The sequence below is a fragment of the Gossypium arboreum genome, chromosome 1 (genome assembly GCF_025698485.1).
Source record: "Gossypium arboreum isolate Shixiya-1 chromosome 1, ASM2569848v2, whole genome shotgun sequence".
Classification (NCBI taxonomy): Eukaryota; Viridiplantae; Streptophyta; class Magnoliopsida; order Malvales; family Malvaceae; genus Gossypium; species Gossypium arboreum.
This window is the reverse complement of record NC_069070.1, coordinates 108,415,898-108,428,386: the sequence shown is the minus strand read 5'-3', so window position 1 is coordinate 108,428,386 and position 12,489 is coordinate 108,415,898. Positions and strand designations below refer to the sequence as shown.

Sequence of the window (12,489 nt, the reverse complement as noted above, 5' to 3'; positions counted from 1 at the left end):
ATAAAAGTTAAAATATATTGAAGCGCATTATCTTCCTATTTAAAGATTAGAGAAAGACTATACCTAACTTTAGCATTATATACAAAATAGATATAAGAAAATAAATTTTCACAATAAAAAATAAAAACAATTAAGAACAGTCTAATACTCCTTTGTTGAATTGCATGTAATCCATAAATAAGCATGAAATGATTGCTTAGATAACAATGTCAAATATGTAATCATTTCCACAATATCAGAGTTTCACTCTTTTTTTTTATAGGTTTTAATAGTTGATCACTTATGAAAACAAAAGTTTTAAAAGATAAATGAAAATTCATTATTTATATAGAATTGATTAAAAAAAAAAAAGAGGAGATTTTTTGAAGCATAATGATAGTGTATGTATACATATTTGGCTTTAAATTATTTGCAGATTCCATTGCTTTATATTGGCTCATTGAATCCATGATTAAGGCCATCTTTTACAGCACCACTCCAAGCAGGCAAAGTAAAGTTGAGCAATGCTGTGTCTGCCCGGAAACTTAACATTGCAGAAGAAGATGAGGCCCCAAACTCCATTATCTCCCTTTCATGTATAAAGAGACTCAAAACACATATATGCAGGGTGCCTTTTGTGGTACAAACACTAATGATCTTGTCTCAACTTAGGCTTAGAATAATCCCGAAGGCTAACAAGGGTATCCTTTTATTTCTTCAAATCATGGAGTGATAGTTACAGAGAATTAAACCAAAATGAACATTATTTTTTTTTAAGTCGAGAATAATGTAAAACATGTACAAGATGACACAGCTAATACAATTGACTTGATAGCTATATAGTTTGGCATCTTGCCATTGTCCTTCCTAAAGAAAAGTCCTTGGTACAAGGGCCAGTTGATTAGAACCAGAATGGCACAAAGAACAAATTGTAGAAGCATTGTCTCATAGATTATAGGTATACCCTCATTCACGATTGCTTTCTTCATCAATCCAATCAAGCAAACTAGATTTATCAAGGCAATCGTCGCCAGTGCAGTGAACATCGGAGTGGAGTCTCCGAATTCCATTATCTCTTTCACATATCTTCTATAAACTTCCTGTTTTGAAACTTTTGCCGTGATTACAAATGTTGAATCAGAATGTAGCCCTAATGATTTTGCAATGATGTCAATGAAGCCCAAGAGGTAGGAGCTTGTCCTTTTGTAAAGCCATATCCTTTGATCATTCCACCAGCCTAGGACCGTGCCACCATTCCATAGATACTCCGCTAGGCTATACATATAATTCGAAATCACGACATATGCAAATGGAAAAAACCATGGACTTGACAACTGCATATGTTCGTAATGCGTAGATTCAGTCGACCAACAGATTAAATCGAAAACTTATCCGAGAACGAGAATGGAGAAAAGTAATGTACCTCGGGGAACAAAGGAATGCCTCTCAGAAGATAAAGGGAAGGAACAATAGAGTAGTATAGCACTGCCAAGCAGTTAGTGGCCCAGAGGCAGTAACAGCAATATCCTAGCTGAAGGCCCAAGCTAATCTTTCCATTGGCAAACCAAGCTGGACTGTATTTAGAAAGTAGTATCTGAAAGTCCCCTTCAGACCATCTCTTGTGTTGCACCAGTATCTGAGCAAGTGTGGTTGGTGCAACTCCTAGAAAAGCCTTCCTTTCAGGATTGTAATACACCGATTTCCATCCCCGGCATTGAATTGATAAACCTGTGATCACATCTTCAACTGGACAACCATATTTCAACCCCATCTGAAATTGAACATGCAATAAGGTGAGAGTATGCACTGTGTAAATATACACTTTCATGTGAATTTGTGTGAAGGATAGTAAGAATATATATATATACCTCCTTTCCCCACTCAGTGTTATTTTCGTAAGTGCAACTGGCAAGGACCTTTGATTTTTCTTCCAATACTGCAGTAGTTTCTTCCCTTTCTCTATCTCTTGGAATGTCTATTTTGAATTCATTGTGAATTTCCCTGCTAAACTGTCTTCCACATAGTGTATCTCTTCTGTGAAAGCATCCAGTTCCAATATAAAGGGGGCCTCCATAGCCATCCAAACCATGAAATTCCACCTATATTATTTTCAATATCAACAGGTTTCACATTGAAACCATGAGACACTTTCTGGAATCATGTAGACTGCTACGAAGAGAAAATCTTGTTTCAGCATAGAACATTACATGAATATTATTACCTGGCTAATTACTCTTAGTGAACTGCTATATAGCTCATTCTTGGTAATGTTGTCAAAATTTTGCGGAAACTGTACATAAGCAATCTCATGGCCCTTTTTCTCATCCATGAAGAAGCACAAAGCATCCCTCACAGCAAGTGAATTATTTGAGTACATATCGCAGTCCACATTAAGAACAATCTGGCCGTTGCTAATTGCAGATGATACCCTTATCTGCATTTCGTGTTATGTCAAGGTATTAGTCTTGGTGGCATTATAATAATCAAGGATAGGCGGCTCAGTTGCATAATGAGTAGGTTCTTAAACTATTCAATCCTTACAAATACATATGTATATAAAACATAAGAAGTATATGTGTTTACTAGAGAAAAACTGCATGTTGAAGACAGAGAGTACCAGTGCATTCATAGCTCCAGCTTTGAAGTTATGAAAATACTGTTGTCTCTTCTCCCGAGCCACATACACTAAAGTAGGTAATACACATCCTTCACTATCCTTTGCATTTGGGTCTTTCCCATCAATCAATATCTGTCAAGTTCAAGTATTGCAACAAAATTTCATTCTTCAGTTAGTTCAAAGTGCTTAAAGTTAGCTTATCAGTAAGTAAATACAAAAACTGATATTTCAATTTCACCTACTTGAAGAATGGTGTCATGATCATGTCTAGAAGAATATGAATCCCATTCAGAAAATCCTTTATGTCTCAGGTGAACTTCAGGGAGACGGCCTAGCTTGGCTACATTTTCGACTTGGTTCTTCATGTCTTCATATAATTTCTATAGAGAAAAAGTAGAGAAGCCTAAGATTTTAAACACACACATACACACTCTCTCTATATAAAAGGTTCCTTTATGGTACAATAATGAGCTTCTTTTGTTACGTTTATAGTTGCTAATTCTTTAGGCTGCTTGGAGTCATCTGAAATAGAAATGGAGTCAAGATAAGCCGCTGGAGATCTTGGCTCCACATTGAATTTTTTGCAGAATGGTATCCAATATTTAGCAAACTGAGAGGCTTCCAATAGAGCATAGAAAGTAAGCTGTGAACCGGCATCATCCGAGAGATACACCGAAAGCTTCTCCGGTGGGTAGTCATAAGCCATAACTGATAACACAGTGTTGATGACCATCATTGGTGGCTCAATCACCGGATCCGCCGTGCATACGAATATGTCCACTCCAGGCAACTGATTTCCGTATCTGACCACCATACACAAACACAGAAGAAACTCATTTCCATACCTGATCAAATACACAGTAACACAAACACATAAGAAACATAAGAAAAAAACCTGTGGGAGAGCCTGTCTTTGAAGGTTTGTCTGTAGACAAGGTTCCAACGGTGAGCTTGAGTAAGGAACCAATAAAAACCAAACCAAAGCTCAGCAGCAAGCAAACCAATCCAAACCAGTCTCCCATCTTCTCCATCTCTTGGTACATGGCTCACTCTGTAACTCCAAATCAAACATATACCCACGAATATAGACCCTGCAAAGACTCTGTAAAGGGTTCTTCCATTTGCTCTCTTTGTCTCAAACAAAGGGAGGTATCCATCATTTCCCATCTCTGTTACTCAAACATGGACGACTGTTCACCTGTCTGGTTATAATAACAGCTTGAAAGGCTTTTCACCAATATTTGTTTGTTTTATACAAGTTGCTATATTCTATCAATAATGCATTGAAATAAATTCATGAATTAAAAAAAGTTATATTTTATTCCAGAATCTATACTGTGTTTTCTTGGTCAAATTGATACTACTAATAGTATTCAAGTTGTCTTTTTGGTTCTTTATTATTATTATTATTATTATTATTATTATTATTATTATAATAAAATTAATCCAAAAATTAATTAACTATGTAAATAATCTATTTTTTGGTAGAATACAAAATAAATTAAAATATACCGTAAAAGTTAACGGAGTCAAAATGTTTAGCACTACCAAAGATGTCACGTTAATAATTGAGATAAAAAATTAATTTTTAAGTAAAATCATGTAAGATGACACTAACTATATAAATATTAGAAAAATATTGTAATATTTTACAAAAAAAAAAATATAAGGAAACTTTAAACAAATTTATTTTTTTTGGTGGAGCCAAATAATTTGGTTCCACCATATTCTAACACCCTATCCTGTTTTGTTGCCTATTCCAACACCCTTTTCTTTAATTGTTTTTCATTTTTTCCTTTTTTTATTTTTTAATTTATTTGTCCTTTTCGTTTTTTATTTGTTTTCTATGTTTACCTTTTCAGTTTTATTTATTTGTTCTTTATTTGTTTTATTTATTTGTTTTTCTTTATTTGTTTTTCTGTTTTTTATTTGTTTAATAATATTTTATGCATATTTGTATATTTACGGTAAGTTTTAGGTTATTTACATATTTTATCAAAAATAGATTATTTATGTAATTAATTAATTTTTTGAGTTAGTTTTATAAAAAAGCCTGTGAATAATTTATGTAATTTGAAATTAAGAAAATTAAAGGGATATTTTTAATAGAAATAAAAAACGAGGACCAAAAAATAAAAAATGAGAAAAAAGGATTTATTTGTTAAAAATTATGGCTTTTAAAATATATATATTAAAAATTAAAATATATATTATGATTGGTCACATTGTGTCAAGAATATCAATGATGTAACTAGTCATTAGATTTATAATGCATAATAATTATTAGTTAAAAAAAAAGAGGAGAAGAAGAACATCCCTATTTAAGAAGGTGGTGTTTTGGTCTCTCCATCAAATATTTTGTAGAAAAAAAAAACTAGTAAGGTATTTATAGTTTGTATTTTTTATTTTATTGTTTTTGTAATATAATAATTAATTATATTTAATTTATGTAATTTTTAAAAATTATGCGATTATCAAAATATCTTCTGGAGCAAATATGGATAACACTTCATCGAGGATTAATGAAACAGTAAAATTAATTATAAATTAAATAAAAAAATTATTTTAGTTTCTCGTTTTTTTCTTGTTAAGCGCTACTTTGCTCAACGTGTTTTGATTGTATGAAACTGATCTCTATTTAGTTGTTATTAACCCTTTTTTACTCCTTTTTACATGAAACTAATTTTTACGTGTTAATAATGATTTTTAAATTTATGACACATTCATAAATTTATATATTAATTTTTTAATATGACGACCTTTCTGCTTCATTTTGCATTGTTGCCGTGCTTGGTTCCATTTGTGGAGTACAAAAAAGTTACATTTGTCTTCCACTAATTTGGCACCACCTAAATAAAAACTAAAATCGCATTCACATGAGGAAACTAAGAATATATATTAATTTGACTTTAACTAATCTATATATCATATTATAAGTGTTTAAATCAGATTGAATCAAGCTCGAAATTATTAGAGTTATGATTAAATTTATCTTTAATGAGTGAATATTTTTTTTTATAAAAGTTCTCGTATGTAAGATAAATTTTCGAGTTTGAATATGTCTGGTTTATATTATATGTAAAACTCTATGTATTATTATAGATATCAATTCAATAAACACGTTACCATCCCAATTAGGAAATGAACTCGAAATATTTACAAATATGAATTTAAATACGATATTTTTACTCATGTTCACGATTCGTTTGCTCCAATCATTGTTCTTGTACTCATTGTGGAAGTTGACAACGATGTGAAGAGTACAGTAGACAGACCTCCATGGAACCTCGGATTGTCGAATCGCAGGAACAAGGCTCTTCGGTTTGTCAGAGATAATGCAAATGTTGTCTTGCCTAACAACATACCTCCGCAATTTTCGAATAAAATATGCCCATGATTTGGAGTTCTCTGACTGCACAATGGTGAAAGTGACTGGTAGTACATTTCCGTTACCGTCTTATGCAACCTCTGTCGAAACCATTTTTTGAAAGCTGTGGGTCGACTTTGGTTTTGAAAATGAAAACGAACATGGGAGTCGCCGCCAATGCTTTTTATTTAGGTGTGATTAGATCACCTTGTAAAATGGTTGTTTTAATAAAACGCTTGATTTGTTAAAACAATGACTTTTGGTCCACGAAATTCAGAAAGACGAGTTCGGGAGTCGGTTACGTACGAGGAAAGATTAACACCCTCGTAACGCCCAAAATTGGTACCTAGTTGATTAATTATTGTCTTAGTGTCGGAAGTTGAAAACCCGAAAAGAATTGAAAATACGATCCTCTCCTTTTTAATGTTAATTTTTACGAACAATTTGCTTGAATAAATTGAAACGGATACTAAAGACCTTCTTGTCCCGAAGTAATAAAATGTCATATCCAGTACATTAGGACACAACATGTTAAATCCTCGAGAATAGGCTTGTCTTTTGATTTTCAAAACTTGTACGTTTTAATGTTAAAAGGATATTTGGTCATTTGGATCAAATGAGAAAAATCAAAACCCAGTATGTTAGGGTACAATCTCTCGAATTTCTAAAATACGAAATATTGCATTGTTTTGAAAAAACGAAATTTTATATGTTGAGTAAAGATTAATGCAATACGATTTGTAGTAAAATATGAAAGTGAATCGCAGAGCTAATATGCACGGCAACATAATAACAGATGCGATAGTACAAATAAAAGTAATGGGAAATGTAACATCCTGATTTTAGGCTTAGTCGGAACAGTGATTTCCGGACCAAAAATTCGATGAGAAAAATTTCACTTTTATTATATTTTTATGGTCTACGATTTCACAAAATGATTTCGTGAAAATTTCGTTCGAAAATTTCGACGTTTGGACACTCAATTTAGTAAAAAGGACTAAATTGTAAAAAGTGCAAAAGTTGAGTTCTACATGTTAGAGGTATCAAATTGTTATGAAATTTTAAATGGGAGGTACTTAAATGACAATTAAACCATTGTATAACTTGTTGGACAAAAATGGACTTGATTGGGCAAAATTTGAAAGAATAGTAAAAAGGGCATTTTGGTCATTTAGGGGTAAAATGAATTAAAAGACAAATTTTAAACTCCAAATGTGTCCCTTTCTTCTTGCTACAGCAGAATGAACCAAGAGCAGCCATGGTTAGGATTTGGCCAAGCGTCCAAGCTTAATAGTAAGTGATTTCGAGCTTCATTTTTAATGTTCTATGTATTTTTTAAATCCCGGTAACATGATCTGCTCATTTCTACCATTGTTTTGATCTAGGATTTATGTTTAAAAATTTACCCATGAATGATATGCATGTATTTTGATGTTTAATGGTAGAATATGAAGCTTGAAATTGTGTTAAACAACTTTTGCTAAGCGATTTTACGTGAAAACGAATAAAACGGTATAATCGGTAAATATACCTAATATTCATAAGTACATGTTAGAGTGAGAATTTGATGTTTCTATAGAAAGGAAAAATGATCAGCATGTCATAAAACATAAGAAAATAGGAAGAAGTCTAATTTCTGAACCTTGGGGAAAAGTGCAAATATGCAAAAGTTTAGGGGTCAAAATATAAATTTGTAAAAATATGATTTTTAGACCCATATGAATAGTGTGACTAATTTTTAGGCTAAATGTGATATTATAGATCAAGAAAATCGAGATTTGGGCTTAAATCGGGAAAATACAAGGTTATGGACTAGAATGGTAAATTGCCATTTCTGAATCCAAGGTAAGTTTGTACGTAAATAATTTATCGATTCTTTTTATTTTATTATATTTTATTATCATATGAAATGTGGCTACCTATAGAATGATTATTTGTTGTAAATTGTAAATTGAAAAAGGACTATGAATAAATTGTAACATGTTGAAAAGTGAGGAATTTCCCGGTTGAGCGTTCGGAATAGAAACGATATGAATGATCTATTGTGAGGTCACGTGCGTAGTACTAAGTGTAGGCTACTATGTGTACCGGATAATTGGTCGCATGTGTAGTACTAAGTGCAGGCTACTATGCGTACCCGATAACTTCGATTACGTGTGTAGTACTAAGTGCAGGCTACTATGTGTATCAGATGGTTAGGTCACGAGTGTAGTACTAAGTGCAGGCTACTACGTGTAATGGATAATTGGTAGCATGTGTAGTACTAAGTTCAGGCTACTATGCGTACCAGATAGCTTTGGCTACAAGTGTGAAAATATGTACAGGCAACTGAGTATCAGTTATTATTCCGAAGAGTTCAACGGGAAAATCGATTAAGTAAAAATACATGTGAATATGATTATATGATGAATAAGTTCAGGTATATGTTTAAGAAAATTTTGAGCAATATGCTCAATATTTGAGTGAACTTCGATAAGACAAAATGGATTAAGTGAAATTATGTAAGAGTGAATTTTAGTAGTAAAACAGTGTTAGACAGCAGCAGTTGTGTGATTTTGAAAATTCACCAAAAATTGTGTATGTTGAATTAAATTTCAAATAAATTATGGAATTAAACTTTAACGAGTCTATTTTCATATAAAAGAAACATGGGGAGCAAAAGAGTTGTATATTATATGATATTCTAATTTTTGTGAGATAGTGTCAGAATGAATTTGAGATCCCCTATTCTGACTTAGAAAAATTGTTAAAAATTTTAGAAAAATAATTATGGGTTATAATTTATATTCTTAGAATCTTTGATGAGTTTAATTTTAATAGAAACAAACAGGAACATTATCCGAGTCTCGTACTATGAGATAAATAAATTTTAGTGAAGAAAGGTGGAAGCTGTTGAATAGAAAAACAGGGGAAACTTTGAATAATAAACTATAATTATTTACTAAACGAAAAATTCTGAAAGTTTTATGGTGGAAATATATATGAGTCTAGTTTCTGGGAAAATTTACGGATCTTAATTTGAAGTTCTGTAACTCTAGATATAAATGATTTAGTGACTGTGACTCAAGAAAGCAGCTTAACTAGAACATGTGTAAATGTACAATTGGGTTAGTGTTACTATGGAAAGCATGTTAGTAAATTGCTTATTATTATTTCATGCGAGCTTACTAAGCGTAAAGCTTATCCCCTCCTTTCCATTTCTTTTAGTGTTGTCAGGTTAGCTCCGGGTTGGAGATCGTCGGAGGCAGCATCACGTTATCAAGCCAACACATTGACAGTATAAACACATATGCTAGAATTATCAAGTGAGTGGCATGTACAGGGACCTAGTTTTATAATATGTGTTATTATAATTTGGCCAAATATTTTGGTCTTTAGTGAGTTAATGATTCTAACTTATAAATCTAGCTATTTATGTTATGTTTGATATTGGTGATGTGCATATGCTTGTTTGCCATGCATGGTTGGTAATATGTTATGTGCTGTTATAAATGTTAAAGTCTGTTAACGCCTCGAACCCTGTCCCGACGTTGGATAAGGGTGAGGGGTGTTACAGGCAAATATATGAAAATGAAATAAATAAACGAGGCTAAATAAAAACCATAAGCCAATAAATAAACAAAATTATTAAAAAGTTTAGATAAAAAAGGAAATAGGTAAATAAATAAAGAAATAAGAGTATTAAATAAAATAGAATAAAATGATAATAATGATAATAACACAATTAATAAATAATTTAAATTTTGGAAGATATAAAAGGATATAATAATAATAATAATAATAATAATAATAATAATGAAAATAAAAATAATAGTAGTAATAATAATAATAATAATGAATATAAATAATAGTAAAAGAAAATAATAATAAAATTAACTAATTTAATAATAAAGTAGCTAAATAACTAAAAATGACTAAATTGAATTTAAAACAAAAATTCGGGGCAAATTCGAAATATATAAAGAAGGAAAATGACTACATTGAATGCATGAACAACAAAGAGGGACCAAAATGGGCAATATCCGACCCTCCAAAACGCGCAGCTTCAAGGTGGGCCAAGTTGAAAGAAAAATAAAATTTTGTGGCAAAATTAAAAATAAAGAAAATAGAACAGGATCTAATTGTAACCAGCCTCAAAAGCGGAAGGACTAAGGGCGCAATTAACCCCTTCGTCCAAAAACACGCGGTCCTAAGAGGTTCGGGTCAGGTCGGTTCGGTCCAGCTCAAAACGACGTCGTTTTGGCGCCTGAAGCTTAGGCCCAAAATGGCACCGTTTTGCATCATTATATAAACCAATTTTTTTTAAAAAAAATCCATTTTCTCTCTTCCTCCCCAAAACACTAAAAAAAATCTCTCAAACTCTCTCCCCCCTTTTTATCTTCGAAATCCGGTGGGAGTTCTGCTCGCTGGAAAAAAACTAAAAAGCCCATTTTTAAGCTTTTTTGGCTTTCCGAATCCAGATCCGAGGTGAAAATGCCCAAAAAAAACCAACCGAAAGTTTAAAAAAAAGGGAGAAACCTTTCGGTTCCATCTACAACAAAGGTAAGACTTTTATTTTAAAATTTTTATATATGTTATATTGAAAATAAATAAAAATGAAAATATACCTTAAGAAACTATGACAAAAGTTTTACTTTTGATCTGAAATTGTTGCTTGAATCTGATTGTTCTCTTTTTTTTTTTTCAAAAGAAAAAAAACCCCCTAATATACATGGTGAATCTGGCTTTTATAGCCATGTATACATCTTTTATTTCTCTGTCCTAGTACTGTTTAATCACTGTTTTGCATTGTTTTGATTCTGCTTTGCGTGTTTGTAGGTGATTGTGGCAGAGTTGTAGCGGTAGGCACACTGAGGACGTACATAGGGGAATAGGTGGCAACAGAGAGGGGTGCGGCGCACAAAGGCATTAGGGTTAGGGTTTTTTTTCTGAAAGTGTTTAACATTTTGGGCCATCGGGCCTTGTTTAGCTTGGGTCTGATTGTTGGGCTTTGATTTGAATTGTAATATGGACTGGACTTTTAGTGGGTTTATTTGTTTGTGGTTTAGTAGGCCAGACAAAATTTGGGTTTCACAACCTCATTCAGAAATATCTGCGTGTATTTTCCAGAAAGCCACGTTCCATCAACCTACACTAGCGGTTTGCAGTAGGAAAAAGGCCCTAACACATCGATCCAAAGTCTAGAGCAATCGACGGAAAACTCTTCTCCCTAGTTTTAATTGTCCATTTGGGCCTCTATGAGGCAATGTTTGCAAGTCCACGATAGTTATTGGGACGTACTCTACCGTCACTGAAATCTAACCCTAAAGTTCATTGTATGACTCATCCCAGTTGCCGTACAATTGTTGCAAGCCATTTGTTTTGCCCACCATATTTTCCTGTACGACACTTTGTACTAGAATTGGCCTTGCATGTTCGCAATCAATGTCGACACAAGAATGATTGGGTTATCTTTCACTAGTGGCATGATACAATTGCAAATACTTTTGGCATCCAATTTCCGGTGGTCTTGAGATATACGTGCAACAGTACATGTATGACGTCTTTCTAATTTTCGTATTTACCATTGTTGAGTCCTTTGTATAAATGCAGCTCGAACCCACCAACCACACCCGTTGTTGGCTCTCCAACATTCCCCAACATATAATGTCAGTGTAGACTTAGCAAGCTTGTAATCAATCGAAAACTTTATGTTGTACTGTTTGATGGCAAACACACAGTCTACCTTGTTCTCGAACCGTTGCCCAATGAACAACTCCTCAAACTACTAATTTGACGCCAATCTATGAACAAGTAGTATATCGGCGTACTTAGGGAACTCAGATGCAAGTGTTGCATCTGGATCTACGTTCAACATGTCGCCCCCGAGTTCATTTTGTAAAACAATGCCACGACTCGGGTTACTGAATGAAAGGCTGTAAATATCTTCAACCTCCTCCGAGCCTTCATCATCGATATCGTTCGGAACCTCATCAACATCAGGGTTACTAAAATCTTTAACGTCCTGATCAAAATCTTCAGCATTATTGGTCTTTTCTTCGACGTCTGCCTTTGTGCTTATTATCACCTCCGAATATATTTGTAGATGAGGATTGGGGTAGGGTTATTGTACGAACTTCCACCATAATTTGGATTTTCAGGTAACTACGATGTCCCTCCGCATTCTAACTGGTCTGCCCGTTTGACATTAAGATTAAAGTCAAATCCGTGATGTTGACTTATTGGACTAACATTCTCAACAAGCTCTAAGTTCTCTAACTCAGCAAATAACTCAACTGGTTGAGGGTTCTCACTCCCAGTCGACCACCATATTTTCATCATAGTGCCTAAGTCATTATCATCTAACAGTTGCATCTCACAAAATTTCAACAGATTTGTAGAGATTGAAAACTTGTAAAATAATCTGGACATCGCTTTTCCACAATGGATAGCTAATTTCGCACTAATCTTCCTTTTCATTTTTGCCAGCTTCACATTTTTTTGAATTGCAACCCTACTCTTTGCCGACCTTGAAATACACAACCAA

At 33.1% G+C, this 12,489-nt stretch overlaps 1 protein-coding gene across 1 annotated transcript; it reads right to left on the bottom strand.

Moving 5' to 3' along the window:
• Positions 1–653: 653 nt before the first annotated feature.
• On the bottom strand, positions 654–3,921 carry LOC108483025 (cellulose synthase-like protein E1). The gene is made up of 8 exons (XM_017786199.2): positions 3,492–3,921; positions 3,081–3,399; positions 2,839–2,976; positions 2,597–2,728; positions 2,201–2,413; positions 1,848–2,078; positions 1,403–1,750; positions 654–1,313 (listed from the first exon to the last, which is right to left on the bottom strand). The coding sequence occupies exons 1-8, from the start codon at positions 3,761–3,763 to the stop codon at positions 753–755; spliced, it is 2,214 nt and encodes a 737-aa protein (XP_017641688.1). The 5' UTR covers positions 3,764–3,921; the 3' UTR covers positions 654–752.
• Positions 3,922–12,489: the final 8,568 nt, after the last annotated feature.